We start from the raw sequence: 17,675 nt of genomic DNA on the forward strand, positions 1-17,675 counted from the left end.
TAGTGCTACAGCTAATGATTATTTTCATGTCTTTAAAAGTAATGGTATAGTCTGGTAGAATAACAAAGAATAACAAAAGGTCATACAAATATTTTAAACAAGTGTATTAGTGTCTTTGTCAGCATAGTATTCATTAAATGTATAAATGTCAGGAAAATATTATTATACATATAGAAAAAGTCATTGCACAGTATACAAAAAGTAATATTATAGTATGTAATAAAAAGGTAAATATATAAAGTACCTCATAAAAAAATGTCCTGTGAAGTGGTTTCATTATCCTCTTTCCATCAACCCCCCTCTATCTCTCATCATTCTCAGTCAAAATATGTGACCGTGTACTATGTAATAAAACCTTAAGCCACAAATTAAAGAAATGCCATCGTATAGCATTTCATAAATAACAAATAACGTGTGTGCGTTCAGTCACCTGTGGCGAATCTCTTCTTGACCAGCGACATGCGGTAGCGGCTGCCCACCAGCTCTACGTCCAGGCCTGCCAGCGAGGCCCCGGAGCCCACAAACTGAACAGCCAGGCTGGGTGGGGGGCCGCGGGGGGTCTCCAGGCACTGCCAGCTGGCACACAGGGTCCCTGAGCCTGGGGGACCACCCACAGGCAGAGAGAGACAGGAACATGAGAAACACCACTTTACAGCAAGATGAAGATCACATGTAAGAATTGTATTATTTTTAGTCTGTAATATTATTAACATTCATTATTATTATTATTATTATGGTCATAAGCTAAAGCTCCTTGTGCACTTGACACAAAATGAAGCAACAGCTCAGAGGAAAATGCAGGATGACTTTATGTTGTTTAAGAAAACATCCGTGTCCTCAGTCCTGTCTTTCTTGTAACAGCACATTTAGCCCTTTCAACTGTTGCCCTCTTTGTAAATGTCACAAGCACTCAAGGTCATAAATGATGTGTTTAAGAAAGAACTACTGAGCTTCTTCTTTTCAGTCATCACATTAAGCTGAGAAATGTCTTCTCCAACTCAGTTACCGACTCCTACAAAGCGGCACTTTCAACAGTGATAAAGAAACCTTGTGCAGGAAATGAGTATTATCAGAAGTAACATGTATGGTGACCTTTCAGTGCTTTGTCGTTGGCTCATAAACCAGAGAAGTCTTATATTATAAACGTTTTAACTTCCCATCTATCACTATTTTTCTCTGTTCCCCGAGCCGGCAGCTTCACATCGAGGTCATCATAAATCAAGAAATGTTGGAGTCTGATACAACGATGCAGGCAAATGGTAAATGGACTGTACTTATATAGCGCTTTATCCAGTCTTTACGACCCCTCAAAGCACTTTACATACTACATGTCGTTCACCCATTCATACAGAGCAGTGTACCTTACTCTAGGAACTAACATTCATACACCGTTGGCCATGCCATCGGGAGCAACTCGGGGTTAAGTATCTTGCCCAAGGATACATCGACATGTTGACTGCATGGGCTGGGATCGAACCCACAACCTTCTGGTTGAAAGACGACCACACTCCCTCGCAGCCACCGTCGCCCTGTCGCAGGTGAAGGAAACCTTGAGATCAAGTTTGATATAATTTAAGACCCAACCATCTTGAAAGATTATTTTATACACCGTCTCTTCTCTGTGCAACATTATAGTTATGAAAGATGATCAACAATCCATTTGGCCAAAAAATGCAAAGGAACAGTTAACGTTTGCCGTGATGTCAAGGGAGCAGAGCAGCTGCCACGTTCAAAAGCTAAAGCTGCTGTCAGAAGGGAATGATACGCTTCAGACTTTTAGAAAAGAGCAGGATATAGAGTGAAGAGATTTCATTTCTTATTTCTACATTTGTCTAACACAATGTGGAAATGTGAACCTGACAAGAAGTAGAACATCTGGCACTCATTTTATTAAGAAGCTGGCTGAGGATAGACACAAAACAGTTGGTCTATTAGAAGTCATGTGCATCTTTCTGGAAACATTTTTCTCTTCTTGCTTCTAGAACTTTCTTTGTAAACTTCAATGTTCAATAAAATATATAAAAAGTGAGCAGCTCTGACCTTTGCTGTGATTGGTCGGGGAGAGGTTGGGGAGTTTCCACAGCAGCCGTCGTTCCTCAGCGTTCCTGCAGAGGAGCAGAGAGTCAGAGAGGCCTGAACTGATCCTGAGTCTGCCCTTTCTCCTGTCCATCAGCAGCCTCAGATTAATCATGTCCTACCAACGATATTCAGTGGGTACGCTTTTGTGTTAGAGCAGCAACCAACATTGTTTTTCTAATCAATTATTCAGTGTATTATTTTTGTATTTGATCACTTGTTAGAGAAGAAAATAGAGAAAAATAGATCTATTTTCTTGTTGTTGAATACATTCCCAGTTTACATGATAAAAGACAAACACACAATTTCAAAGTTTCACTGGTTTGAATTGGGAAGATTTGCTATATTTTTCTTTTATATTATAATAAAATAATTATTTGGGGTCATGGACAGTCAAACAAAACCACACATATGAAAATATCCCCTTGGTGGGCATTTTTTAACAACATTTAGATTTGATAAAACAGGCGATTATTAAATAAAAATTAAAAGATTAAATGACGAAGGAAATAATTGCCCTGAAATGAATAATAAAATACCTATAACTGATAAAGCTGCTTGGTTGAGTGGCTCATATCATATGATTTTATGGTTAATTTCTAATTGTATTTTTCCATTACCGATAATTCTGTTGATTATATTGATAAAGTAAATTACAGGACAGACCCCCCCTAATGGGCTAATGCTCCTAACAGATAACAGCTCTGTGTCACCCCCCCCCTCTCACCAGGAGGCGGGGGGCTGGCACTGCAGGTCCGTGGCGGTGTGGTCTAGCGGGAGCAGCACCTGGACCGCAGCCAGCTGGGTGGAGGGGGCCGTGGCGGGGCAGCAGTGGTAGTCCAGGGAGACCCGGGTCACCGTGCCGCTGCGCTGACACTCTGCAGAGAGCAGGAGGGGGGCCCGGCCCGGGTCCTGGGACGACACCTGGGGGGGGGGGCAAAGGAGATTGTCAGTCTCAAGGCAACTGAAAAAAGTCAACTAAGGGAATGGGGTCTAAAACCAAATCTAGTGATCCTGATATTTGCAAACCAATACAAAAAGAAAACTCTAGTCCGAGCACAGTAGAAAGGTGAAAAATATAATAACTTCAACAAATAAGGAGAATACAGTGTCCAATGATAAACAAATAGTGAATGAAGCTTTACATAAGACTGTTAAACACCTGAACTTTTGAAAGAACATCCATAACATTCATCTATTTGCAACTTACAAATTATTTATCGAATATATCATGTTGCAATTACTTGTATATAGACTCTCCTTGTACTATTTCTATTCTATTCTATTTGTATTTACTTGCACTATTTTAACTATTTTATCTGTTGTATTGTGTTGCACTGTTGGAGGAGCCTGTGACCTAAGATCTTCATTGATATATCTGCACTGTAGCTGTGTACACATGACAATAAAAGCCTGGACATTGAAATGAACTTGAATGGTTTAAATGGATCTATTTTCTTTTCAGCATCTTTCAGATCATAAGGATATTTTTCAGAAGTTAATAACCACCATTGTACATTTAAGATGTGGAACTGATGGGGTGACATTTGAATTAAATGGCACATATAAACAGAACATCTGAGTAAATGGAGCGTGAGCATCTGAAATCCTGACCTGATACTTGAGCAGGCCGACGTTGTAGTACGAGGCCTGCGGGTTGAGCTCGGCCTCCCTCTGCAGGTACAGCTGCAGAGCCTGCATGTTGAACCAGAAGTCTCGGGTGTCCGGGTCACTCTGGGACGGATCGCTGCAGAAACAGAGGGACGATGAGCGTCTCATTACACTCACTAACAGAGTCACTAACAGAGTCACTAACCAAGTCACTAACCGACTCACTAACAGACTCACTAACCGAGTCACTAACCGAGTCTCTAACCGAGTCACTAACCGACTCACTAACCGAGTCACTAACCGAGTCACTAACAGAGTCACTAACCGACTCACTAACCGACTCACTAACCGAGTCACTAACAGAGTCACTAACAGAGTCACTAACAGAATCTCTGGCCGTTTCTCAATCGCGAGGCTGCTTGCTTGGTAGCACATGTCTTCCGAGTCACTTCCTTCAGAAGCTAGGCAAGAATCCTTCCTGGCATTCGGAAACGAAGAGTGGAACAGGCTAGCAAGTGTGCAGGTGTGCGTCATATGAGAGGCCCACCTTACATTTTCCGCCGCAGATTTGGGGAAATTGGTCCGTGCGCAAAGCATTGTGGGGATTTTAAGGACGCGAAGTCTACACATGTGCAGCCTCGAAATTACCCCCAAACCAAGGACACGGCCTCGGTGGAATTCCAAGTATGCTGGAGATTGGAACAGTCCTTCGGCGGCACTCGATGGCGTAGCATCCTTGAAATATTGGCTTGGAAGCCAGTTTCCTCGAGATTGAGAAACGGCCACTAACCGAGTCACTAACCGAGTCACTAACCGAGTCACTAACAGAGTCTCAACAGGCAGGAGGACTCTGACCTGTACAGCAGCTTCTGGTTCGGCAGGAAGTGATCGATCCTGGAGATGTTGACCAGTCTGAAGCTGAGAACAGGAACGTTGGGGTTGGCAGAGAAAATCCTGGTAATGCCAGCAGGGAAGGACATCGTCAGGTCGCCTGTGATCTTCACCAGACAGCTGGGGAGAGACGGAAACACACAAACAGAATTCAAATGAATCCCCTTTAATAACTGATTCTCTAAACAAGCAGACATTGGCATTGTAAATGTCATTCAAAAGGGACTCAAACAAACTCATTAAAAGCCAATTGATACGTTTTCTTTAAATTGAGCATCAGACTTAAAAAAGTACAAAATGTTAGATTAGAGTGTTGTCGATATAGGGAGGACCAGACAGGGTCAAATAAAATGTAGAATCAATCGCAAAAGTTTGATATGAGTTTGGATATTTCGGGTGTGATATGCTAGTTAAAACCCTTTAGCCCCAAACCAAGATGAGGAGCAGCTAAAGAGGCGGTAACATCACTTCTCAAAACTCCAGGGATATCACTGGAGGCCATCAGACGGAACAGCTTTTTAACATGTGCAGTTGTATTCACACAACATTGAGTTCCCCTTTATGATAAGGTAAGATTGGCTTTTCTGTCATTTCATTTAATAAGTATCCTCTTACTGACCGGTTGTGCTGTCCACCTTTGAAATAGGCATTGATATATTCTGTGATGGCTGCTGCCACCGGCCAGGCCTCCTGTGTGCTGAGGGAAATGGACTGGGCCCTCGGGACAGGTGCACTGTGGAGAACAGATGTGACAAGTGCCTTAAATATAGTGAGTTTTACATGAATAAATCACGTTAAAAGGAGTATTTGACATTTGTGTAATTGCGTTTCATGGCTTTGTTGCTAAGAGTTAGATAAGAGGTTCAATACCACTCTGATATTTGTACAGTTAATATCAAGCTTCAATTAGGAGATACATAAACAAGATCAGAGGAAAACAGCAAACTCGCCTTAACCAGAAAAAAATCCACGTGCAAACACCTTTTGCATTCATTTACTAACATGTCGTATCTTGTTTGTTTGACTCGTACAAAAAACAAAGAGTTCAATCGTCAAATCAAAGTATCCCAGGAAGTTCAGGACACACAGGCTAGCTGTTCTCATTCATAACACTCCGTTCGATGTCTCACTATGGGATGCGCCTCAACGCGTATGCAAACAGAAGCATCAATCTCATTACGCCAATCCTGATTGGCTGGTGATCTTGACGTCAACGTCAGGGAATCCACCCCCCCTTTAAGCAGCTTGCGCTACGACGCAGCGTCATTCAAACACCTCTTCTCGCTTCAGAGCACATCTCGATTTATCAGTAACCGGGATAGCTTAACGGTCCACAGACTGAACCCAAAGCTAACATTCGGTCGACGGGCGCTTGCCGGTTACTTTTTTGCTTTGCAAGAAGATTGAGCAATATTAACACACCAGTTAATATTGGAATCTGCCTCGCGTTCTTTCTGTCGAAATAACGGTAAGGTTTGATTTTTTTCTTCAAGCTAGTAACATACCTGTTGCTAATTTGTTCTTCCCTCCACACCGACACCACGGTAAAGAGGACGTTCTCTTTTCTCTCTCACACCAGAGGAGATAGAGATAAAAAAGGTATTAACACACCAGTTAATATTCTTTAAAGAATAAAATCTACACCGTCGCCTTTTTTCCTTTCGGACTAACGGCAAAGTTAGATTTTTTTTCTCAGTAACGTACCTGTTACTAGCGCATCCACTCCACGCCGACACCCCGGCGATCGAAGACGGACCCTTCTCTCCCTCACACCAGAGGAGTCAGGGACTCGGAGGCTCGGCTATGCGGCTGCGGGTTTTAAAATGTCCGGCACAGACTCACACCAGGTCTGCTCGTCCTGCCTCGGGCTGGAACACGCCCGGGAGGCTATCGATAACCCCGGCTCGTGCGGGCATTGTCCTCCTAGTGGGCTATGTCCGCTGATTCGCCGTCCGGCAATCAAGACATGGTGGTGTCCGCCGCAGAGATTGAGCCCCGCGCTGTGTCAGACTGGGGCTCAACAACAGCGACAGCCGCTGAACCGGAGCCCCACGCCATTTCAGGCTGGGACCCGGTGGCGGCATTAGCCGCGAGAGCGGAGCCCCGCGCTGTGTCAAGCTGGGGCTCCTATTGGACCTCACCATGGTTCCACCCGCGGAGGATGTCCTGGAGTTAGACTACATGGAGGACGAAGAGGATACCTCTGAGTTCCTCCTGTCTGACTCGGATGGGGATGACATCTTCGTTTCATCGGCTCAGGCTGCTAAGCCGGGAGTGATGTCCGCTCCCCCGGGCGAGAGCACACCAGCTTCGCCCGTCCTAAGCATGGACTTGCAGGCCGTGTGTCACCGCGCTGCGTCCAGGCTGGACATCCCATGGCCTGAAGCGGCCAAGGAGACCTCCAGATCTCGCTACGAGGGGAAGAACTTGCCCCAAGCAGCGAGGACGAAGAGGCAGCTCCTTCCAGTCTTTCCGGAGATGCTGGACGAGGTGTCGGTCTCATGGAGAGACCGTCCCTTCAGCAACAAGGCCCCAATCCAGGGTGCCTCCTCCCTGGACTGTGACGGTATGGAGAGGCTCGGCCTGCTCCGCATGCCGCCCATGGAACCGCTGGTGGCAGCCCACCTCCAACTGAGGCTGGCTTCGACACCAAGCAGGAACCCCATGCCCTGCCGACAAAGGCATACCGGTTCCAGTCAGCGATGACCGAACGGGCCTATAAAGCCGCAGCTTTGTCCACCAGGGCTCTCAACGTCTCCTCGCTGCTGACCGCCTACCAGGCGGAGCTTTGCGAGGACATGTCGAGCAGACCTGAGCCTGCCGCGTGGGACGAGATCACAGCGATCACGGACATTTGCCTCTGTGTGCAGCGCTGTGCAGTCCAAGCCACGGGCAAAGCACTGGGAATGATGGTGGTACAGGAGAGAGCCAGGTGGCTCAACCTGACCAACCTTCCAGACCGGGAAAAAGAGGATGTTCTGGACATGCCTATTGTTCACGAGGGCATATTTGGCTCCACTCTAGCTTCAATGCAGCTGAGGTGCGAGTCAAAAAGGAAGGGAGACGAGGCTCTCCAGCTCTGTCTCCCCCGAAGGGTCCAGCCGCCACCTCCAATGGTCCCGCAGCAGGCCTTCACCCAAGCTGTCTCAAGTCCTGCCCGGTTCAAAATACCGAAGCAGCAGAGACCGCAGCCCGTCCCGGGTCCCCAGCCCAGGCACGAGGTAAGAGGGAGCTGGCCAAGAAAATCTCCGGTCCCGGCAGCGGCCGCTCAGGCGCAGCCGACCCAGGTTTTCAGCCACCAGGCGAGGAAGAAGAAGCGGGCGGCCTGACAGCCTCCTCTCCTCTCCTCGATGAAGGAGCTGGAAGTTTCCTGTTCCCCAGCTCCAGAGCACGTTCCAGTGTCCTCGAGTGATGCCAAAACGTCATCCTCAAGTTCGCGCCATCAGGGAAATGGACTTAACATCAAAGACAGCAAGTTCCGCTGCCTGTTTAAGTCACACAAACACATGTCATCATTGTTGTTTCAAAATAAATCATTTTCTACTGTCGTTTCCAGGCTTGAAGCCAAGGGCGCAGTCAATAAAAATGAAAATAAAAACAATAAACAGTCTGTCGTCTGTCCCTCTTTTGAGAGCGGCTACGGCCTCTCTCAAAAGGCGGACAATAGACGGGATTGTGAAGGCACCACCGCCACGCGCATGCGCAGTGTCGGCCGGGGTTGTCAACCTGGGGCACCACCGTGTTCAGACACTAGAGGGCCCCATAACACAACAAATAGAGACACTGAGGGCAGACGACAGAGCTGTGACATCTCCGCTCGCTTTGAGAAGCGACAAGTGGAGGATGCTCACAGATTCTGCTTGGGTTTTCAAGACAGTAACACGGGGCTACAGGCTCCAATTCGCTGTCACCCCCCCTCACTTCTCGGGCATTCTGTATTCACAGGCCCGGGGAGAGTCGGCCCATATTCTAGAGCAAGAGATGTTCTCGCTGCTAGAAAAGAAGGCTATATCGATAATACCCGCCGAACAGAGTCAGAGCGGCTTTTATTCCAAGTATTTCCTCGTTCCCAAACAGGGAGGGAACGGAATTCGGCCTATACTAGATTTGAGAGCTCTGAACAAATATCTCAAAAGATACAAATTCAGAATGCTCACTCACACATCGAGAGACAGCAAGCGCATTTCGTGGCATCTGCAGGCAGTGGCAAGTACTTCCGGCATATGCCACTGATGCCACAACTTGCCGAGGCATCTGCCGCTGCTCAACGGGAGTTGCCACAAGATGCCAGAGTAAGAGAAGGTTTACTGTAGCTGCCACTCGCCTTCCGTGGCAAATGCTGCTATTTAAACCCGTATTTATCGTGTAAAATGTCGCTGTTTAGGCATGACTTTATCGAACTTATCTGTACACAGGACTGATGATCTGTACACAGGGTTGGGTTGTAACGGAATACATACGGCGTTACGTAATCAGAATACAAAAATCAAGTAGCCTAACTGTATTCAGCTCGCGTTACATTTGAAAAACAACTAATCTGATTACAGTTACTTTCGTAAACCTGAAGTGAATACATTTTGGAATACTTATTGGAATTATTGGTGGAAAAGTTTCCTCACAAAATGTATCCTAATATTCATTACCGGCAGAACTGTGTGCACAGCGCAGCGGCATGTCTGTGAGGCCCCGCCCCCGCACGCAGATGAGAGAGAGATCTCTTTTTAAATATATTGAAAGTTAGAAACGGAGATGGTTCGATAAAACGTGCAAGATAACGTTTATGTAGCATTTCTTTATCGAAATTATGACATTTCATAACGGGATCAAATCAAAGTGAATGGCCTGCTGCTGCTGAAGGCATGGGGCAAATATAACTGTCCTTTGCCTAATTTATAAAGTAAACCTTAGCATCTAACTAGCAGTGGCAACTGCAATCAGTTACAGCTGCCCTAAGTCTGTAGCCAAGTCTAATAACACCAGTGTACACGTTGCTGTGTCAATATATTTATTTGTTAATTATTTGTCTTTACTAGTCATACACCTGGTTTATCGTAGCAAGCAGTGGAAACTCCCCTCAAGAAGCGAAAATTGCCAAGGGCGTTGCAACCCTCACTCGCCAATATTTCATCATAAATATAGCACGTTTGTTTATTTTAGCAAACCATGCTCCAAGTAAAATTGAATAGAAATGATAATGTATAATCTTTTTGAAAAATAGAGATCGCACATCAGTCCTGTGTACAGATCAGTTCGATAAAGTCATGCCTAAACAGCGACATTTTACACGATAAATACGGGTTTAAATAGCAGCATTTGCCACGGAAGGCGAGTGGCAGCTACAGTAAACCTTCTCTTACTCTGGCATCTTGTGGCAACTCCCGTTGAGCAGCGGCAGATGCCTCGGCAAGTTGTGGCATCAGTGGCATATGCCGGAAGTACTTGCCACAGATACCACAGAGTAGTGGCATCTGTGGCATATGCCGGAAGTACTTGCCACAGATGCCACGGAGTACTTGCCACTGCCTGCAGATGCCACGAAATGAGCCAGGCCCTACTGCACACATCTCTGTTGCGTCTCGTGCGCCAAAACGACTGGTTCACATCAGTCGACCTGAAAGATGCGTATTTCCACATCCCAGTATATTACCCACAGGAAATATCTGAGGTTCGCCTTTCAGGGTGTCTGTTACGAGTACAGAATACTTCCCTTCGGTCTGTCTCTCAGCCCGCGAGTGTTTGTACGGTGTATTCGCCTGGCAACTTATCTGGACGATTGGCTCCTTCTTGCACAGTCGGAGCAAGAGGCTATTACGCGGACGAATGTCCTCGTAAAACACCTTCTCGACCGGGTTTTGTAATAAACACAGAAAAGAGCATGTTGTCTCCAGCCCAGACTGTACTCTTCCTGGGCCTACGCCTGAATTCGGTGCCCTTTACAGCCCGCTTGTCAGCAGAGAGAGTGAAAGCCTTCAGGGCTTGCCTCGCAAATATGTTCTCTTCAGATCATGTCTGCGATTGCTGGGGCTCATGGCGTCAGCCATTCTGGTGGTACGACTGGGACGCTTACACTTGGACTGCGCGGAGAGTGATGGTCACTATGAAATGCGTAATGGCTCTGCGCCACTGGCTACACCCGACTTTTCTAGTACGGGGCGTACCTATGGGTGCTGTCCTATCACGGAAGGTGGTCACCACAGACGCATGTCTGACGGGCTGGGGGGGGTATATACGAAGGTCGACCTGTGAGGGGTCTCTGGAGCAGAGACCTCCAACGGTCACACATAAATTATCTGGAGCTTTTAGCGGTGTTCCTCACCCTGAAACGCTTTCTGCCTTTTCTCAGAGGACATCATGTCTTCGTGAGGACAGACAACACGACCACAATATCGTATATAAACCGCCAAGGGGGTTTGCGTTCTCTCCAGTTACACATGCTGGCACGCAAACTGATCTTATGGAGCTGCGGACGTCTCCTCTCTCTGAGAGCAACGCACGTACCAGGAGTGATGAACCTCGGGGCGGATCTGCTGTCCAGAGGTGCACCACTATATGCAGACTGGACTATACATCCAATGATTGTGAGTCAGCTGTGGGTGCGTTACGGCCGAGCCGCGGTAGATCTGTTCGCATCAAAATAAAATGCTCAATGTCAGCTGTTCTTTTCAATGCGCGATTTAAACGCACCGTTAGGCATGGACGCGCTCGCGCACGTTTGGCCTCCGGTCCTTCTGTACGCGTTCCCACCCCTGGCTCTGATACCCCCAACTCTGGCCAGAGTGAGAGAACAACGCCACACACTTATCCTGATAGATCCGCACTGGCCTGCAATGTACTGGCTGGCGGAGATATATCAGCTGCTGTGCGGGCAGCCGTGGCAGCTCCCGCTACACAGGGACATACTGTCTCAGGCGGGAGGGACGATTTTTCACCCACACCCAGAGCGCTTGGCACTATGGGCCTGGCCCGTGAGTGGTACAATCTGAATACAGTGGGTCTCCCTCAGAAGGTGATAAACACTATTCAGAGTGCAATAGCTTCCTCCACCAGGTATCTCTATGACTGTAAGTGGAGGGTGTTTGAGGAGTGGTGCCTTCAAAAAGGACACATCTCTTTTCAATGTCCTGTCGGGGTGATATTATCATTTCTACAGGACTTAATTGATAAACACAGAGCTTTCTCTACGATTAAAGTGTACCTGGCTGCTATTGCTGCATGCCATGTGGGCTTTGAGGGAAAGACAGCTAGCCAACATCCTTTGGTCTGCCGTTTTATGAAAGGGGCTCGCAGGCTCCTCCCTGTTTCCAGGTCACTGGTGCCCTTATGGGACTTGGCAGTGGTTTAGATGGGCTCACTCGACCTCCATTTGAACCCCTGGAAGAAGCTGACATGAAACACCTGTCACTGAAGACAGTGCCGTTACTGGCATCTGCCAAGCGAGTCAGTGACATTCATGCGCTCTCTGTACATCCTTCGTGCACTCAGTTTGCCCCGGGGCAAACGAGAGTGTTGCTGAAGCCCAACCCTGCCTTTATACCTAAGGTGGTTGGCTCATGTACCCCAATTGACATTGTGGCATTTCCTCCGCTGCTGTGTTCCTCTGAGGAAACAGCGGCCGAATTTGCTGTGTCCAGTTTGTGCTTTACGCATCTATATGGACAGGTCAAAAGAGTTTCATTGTAATGACCAACTCTTTATATCCTGGGCTAACCCTCAGAAGGGCAAGCCCGTTACCAGGCAACGGTTCTCCCACTGGATTGTGGAAGCGATTGCTCTGGGTTATACGAGTCAGGGTTTGCAGGCACCAACGGGCCTGCGTGCTCATTCTACTCGTGGACTGGCTACATCCTGGGCTTTGTTCAAGGGTGTTTCCATCCAAGACATCTGTACAGCAGCGAGCTGGTACTCGCCGCTCAATTTTGTCCGCTTTTACAGGCTATATGTCTCTGCTCCAAGTGTGGCCCGCGCAGTGCTGGGTCCCGTGTTGAGACAGAGTTCTGCCTGTTAAGTTCTGGTTGATTTTGGTGATTTTCGAGATAAGCATGTCTAGCAATATGGGAGTTTCAATATCCCATAGTGAGACATCGAACGGAGTGTTATGAATGAGAACTATAGGTTACTTACGTAACCCTAGTTCTCAGAGTAACATGAAGTGAGATGTCTCACCAGACGGCCCTTCTTGCTAAGGCGAAGCGAGAAGAGGTGCTTATTTTTGAATGACGCTGCGTCGTAGCGCAAGCTACTTAAAGGGTGGGTGGATTCCCTGACGTTGACGTCAAGATCACCAGCCAATCAGGATTGGCGTAATGCGATTGATGCTTCTGTTAGCATACGCGTTGAGGCGCATCCCATAGTGAGACATCTCACTTCATGTTACTCTGAGAACTGGGGTTACGTAAGTAACCTATAGATTCTCCCTGCCTCTTATCTTTATGCTAAGCTAGGCTAATGGCGTCCTGGCTGAAGCTACATAATGTCAAGAAAGGGAATAAGCTTATTTTTCAAAACTCTGACTTAGTTCCTTAAAGTAAATGTGTTGCTGTTTCTCCCATAAACAGAATTCATGCTATTCCTTTCAGACATCAGTCGTGTAGAGCAGCTTTACTCGTGTTCGGAGGCTTACACTGTCTCTGAGGGAGGTCCTGGTGCTGGAAGGGCAGGGGGGAGGCCTGTCCCACCCGAGCAGGACTGGGCGCTCGGTTCTGACTCCCCCAGTCCATGTCCCTGGCCTGAGGGCCCCACTCACTGGGGCTGGAGGAGGAGGAGGAGGTGAGGGAGGGGCTGAGCTCCGGCAGGGGGGAGGAGCACAGAGACCGCGACTGAAACACAATAATTGGCTATTTAGGCTAGGCCTCCAATAACTACTTTTGTTAGACCAAATACTGACCCAGGGGTAATTCAGATTGATCCTCATATTGTGATTTTAGGACAATTTATGCCACGGATATAATGATAGTATAATTGATCCATTACACCAAAGAGCAATGAGCTTAAATTCTTAGAAATTGGAATGTGAAACAAATATTGAAAAGGTCCTAAATTATTAAAAACAATCAAATAAATTGACCTTCTGAGTCGGTTGACAAAAAATGTCACTTGAAAAATCGCCATGTCAAAAGTTCCTTAACAGCCATTATACTGCCAGAAATGGTCATGTCATATTAGTTTGGTCAGAAGATTATTGTATTGGTCAGATTGAATAAGGAGTATTATTTTCTTTTTACTCAGTAAGGTTTCAGTTTGCCCTCTGCTGCCATGTCATGTCTCTAATTGTGTTGAGAATGAACATAATTTAAGGGGTAGAGTTATAATTCAATGAGTCTTGTAATTAAGTCAAGTTGTAATAAAGAAACCACAACATTATATTAAGAGAATATGAATAAATATCTCACTCTCTCACAGCCGCTGAGCCGGCCTGAAGTCCTCTTGGCCCCGGCCGCTCGAGGAGGGGCCGCTGAGACCCCTTCACTGTCCTGTCGGAAGTTCAGCTTGGACCCTTACACACACACAAAGTGACAAAAAGCCAATTTTCAAATCACACATTAAACACGATTACAAGTGGTGTGATGTTCAGAACAGCCGGAGATGAGCTGAACGACACGATGCCAACACGAGCTGGCACCAAAAACAACATTTGATTTGTTTTGGCTTAATTTAGGATTTAGCATCCTGTTGGTGTCTGAGTTTTCTTCACAGATATGTTCACCTCTATTGAAAAAGAACAGCAAAAACAATCCTGCTTCACTGCTACTTTAAGAGGGATGTCTTGTTTTAATTGTGATGATTTGACGTGAATTTTGCACAGTTTGGGATTCCTTTGGTTCTTTTTTTACAGTCGGACAAACAAGCATCTCAGAAGATTAAAAGACGTCTTTAAATGATTCATCAATCATAACATTTTCTTTGTTTGAAACTTGATATACTAATGATTCATCTGGTGTCCACTCTAAAATCAGCATGGTAAATAGATCATATTTGTTGTCATCAGCCAGGAACCATGCATCATTCTAACATCAGAAATGGCTGATTATCAATCAACAAAAAGAGGTTTATCTGACTAAGCCCTTTATAAACAGCTGAGCAGGCGGGCCCTGATGGAGAGATCAAGCTTCTTGTCGACTAATTAAAAAGGATGTTGTGCTTTTGTTAGAAATCTAAATTAAACTGATGTAGTGCGTAAAAAAAAAAAATGTTCACTGTTAAGGAAAACGTATCTTCCTTTAAGTATTGAAGGTTTGGTTTCAGAAGGGTGTGGTGTATAGTGCTATAGGGTAGATCAAGTACTATATTATATCATAAAGTGTATTTTATTGAGTGCACTGCAGTCTTGTGTTGTTAGTGTCAGGTGAAACATGTCAGTGTGAGGGTTGCAGCATCGTCCTGATCTTCATGTCTCTGTCTCTCTATGTCTCTGTTGGATTGGACCTCATTTGTACAGAGCTTTGCCAAAAACAGGTAGAGATTGAATGCAATAACTCTATTTTAGATAATAAGTTAGTTTCCTGTTGGTACACTTCAATCATAGCTTAGAACCTCTTGTGATATTGCTGAGTATTTCACTTTTGTATTTACCTTGTTTTTATTGCCTGTGCCATGGAAGTAATATTTCAGCTTGGTATGTTAGTCGGTCTGCAGGATAACAGAACAACTCCTGCTCTGAATTTTCATCAAACTTGGTATAAACGTGAAGCATGGGTCAAGTGAAAAACATATTAGATTTTTTAGTGTATCTGACTCACTGGGGATTACACAAATGAAGTTTCCACTGCAAGATTTTGCATTTGTGGAGGCCATGGCACAAGCACTGTGGATGCCATTCTAATGTTTTCGTAGTTTTTACACCACCAAGTGTCTACTCTTGTAATCCTGAAATGATGTGAAGATCGACATGCTGCCAAACAATAATAGTGTAAAATAAATCAGTACCCTTGTGTGGAATGATACTGCACGTTATCTGAGTGTTCAGATCCAGACAGTCCTGATCTTTGTCTGTGGAGAAACACAGATCCTCCTGTGGTCCTGAGTGCCTGGTGAGTGGGGGGGCGTTCCTGCGTGGCTCGCTGTCTGATGATCGATGTTTCCTCCTCTCTCCTCCTCCCTCCAGTGTTTTGGAGCCGCTCAGCCCTCCAGAGACACTCTCACTGAACGGGTTGTGGACAGAGTTCCAGTGCATTAGCTCTTTCTTGGGCTGAGCCGCAGGCAGAGAACTTGAATTAACATCGAGTACCAGCCTGTTGCTGTTGGTGGAGCCCCCCCCAGCCCCCCCCCTGCTGCTGTGTGGAGGGATCAGCCCGGCCTCTACAGCAGCCAGCGTTGATTGGTGCGTTGGGCTGCCAATCATCGTGATGGCAAAGGGGTCATCAGAAGTAACGGGAGGCGGGAGGCTCTGGTCCCGTTTCCTGTCTCTGTTTTTACGATTGGAGGAGGATGAAGAGGAGGAGGAAGGGGCAGGGAGTGTCTTGGTGTCGGCGATTGAGAATGAGTCCCCTCGCAGCTCCACCCCCCTCCCTTCCAGCCCCCTCCCCTCCTGTGCTGGGCGGGGCGGTGGGCGCGACCATGCGTCAGACAGGTTCACAGTCTCCTGGGTGACGCTCCTCTCAAACGCAGCGAGGAAGGGGTCCTCGGCGGGGATGTGTTTACAGTTCCACACAGACAACTCCACCTCGGGCAGGGGGAGGGTCTGGGGTAACGCAGGGAACCGAATGGAGGAGGGGTCCTTATCTTGGGGGGCCCGAGAGGGACGAGACGAGGCGACGGACCAGGCGCTGGCAGGGGCGTCCTGAGGGTGAAGACTGCGACCTGGGGAGGGGTCCCGGAACGCAGAGAGGAAAGGGTCCGCAGGTCGCTCCAGGGTTTGAGTCGGCTCTTTACTCTGGGACACAGGAGGCCAAGCCGCCCAGCCCACCGGCTCTGGGGAGGGCCCAAGAGGCTGATGGGAAGGCGAGTCCAGGCCGGAGTCTTCAACGTTCTCTGGAGAGGAGGAGTCGGAGGAGAAGGCAGCGTCTGAAATAAAGAAGTAAACACATGTCAGAAAAATACCAAAGGGAAACAAAGGACTCATTAAATGTCATCAATTAAACTTTTAGTACAAAATAATAAAGGAAATAAAACAAAGAATAAATCAAAGTCGGGGTTATGCTGAGGGAGTTTACATTTACATATTCATAGTGCTGTTACAAATGATAGATTGTCTTCTATTTGGACCAACATGGTATTAAAGTGAACACACAAATACAATATTTATATTCATATATTTAACAGGTTTCTTACATTCAGAGGCACCGAAGGCGCTCTGCTCTCTGAGTTGATCCCGACCATCAAAGCTTTTGGACTTGAAGGCAGATTCCAGCGGCGGTCCGAACAGACTGTCTGAACTCAGCGGTGTAGAACTCAACCTGGTAAAGAATCAAAAAGGAAACAAAGAAGACAATCGGAAGAGGGCAGAGGAGGGATTGAGGGAGCTTTTGGATGAACTGGACTGCTTACTTCAAGTCAGACCTTATCAGTAATTTACTAATGTTATCGTAGCTGGGGAGAGCTACATTTTTGCAGCTAGGTTTCATGTGCTTGTACAGTAGAGTCTGTTATTACAATACATTTAGATTTTGCATTAAGACCACACACATATATAGGTACAATGTTAAGGCTTTGGACTACATAATGTATGAGTGATTGTTGAAAGACTGTGAGAAGGAAATCTGAAGAGCTTCATGCAGCTGTTAATGCCACGGATGAAGTTAATGAACCTCCAAATGAGTCTCCCCTCTGACAGATATGAGATATGAAGAGCAGAGCCCTTTCACCTGCTGCGATCCGGACTGGAGGTGGACTTGCGGAGGCCTTCCTGCTCTCCATCTGTAACGACACACACACACACACACACACACACACACACACACACACACACACACACACCACACACCACACACACACACACACACACACACACACACACACACACACACACACACACACACAGTGACTGACTGCAGAGCACGCTCCCTCATCATCAGCGCTGGGTTCTTCGTCACAGCGCTGATGGGAGGCAGAAATCGACTGAGATAGGACGAGACGTGGGGAAAACCCATCAGCCATTACCT

At 46.7% G+C, this 17,675-nt stretch overlaps 1 protein-coding gene across 1 annotated transcript in view; it reads right to left on the bottom strand.

Moving 5' to 3' along the window:
* The window catches only part of fcho1 (FCH and mu domain containing endocytic adaptor 1), a 62,065-nt gene that overhangs the window by 1,141 nt on the left and 43,249 nt on the right, over positions 1 to 17,675 (bottom strand). Inside the window, 12 exon segments of the mRNA XM_034209950.1 lie at positions 431 to 598; positions 2,041 to 2,105; positions 2,804 to 3,000; positions 3,691 to 3,823; positions 4,543 to 4,698; positions 5,198 to 5,285; positions 5,288 to 5,311; positions 13,199 to 13,394; positions 13,968 to 14,071; positions 15,502 to 16,578; positions 16,846 to 16,970; positions 17,379 to 17,430. Coding sequence (XP_034065841.1) covers positions 431 to 598; positions 2,041 to 2,105; positions 2,804 to 3,000; positions 3,691 to 3,823; positions 4,543 to 4,698; positions 5,198 to 5,285; positions 5,288 to 5,311; positions 13,199 to 13,394; positions 13,968 to 14,071; positions 15,502 to 16,578; positions 16,846 to 16,970; positions 17,379 to 17,430 — 2,385 coding nt within the window.

The sequence above is a fragment of the Gymnodraco acuticeps genome, unplaced genomic scaffold, assembly GCF_902827175.1.
Source record: "Gymnodraco acuticeps unplaced genomic scaffold, fGymAcu1.1, whole genome shotgun sequence".
NCBI lineage: Eukaryota > Metazoa > Chordata > Actinopteri > Perciformes > Bathydraconidae > Gymnodraco > Gymnodraco acuticeps.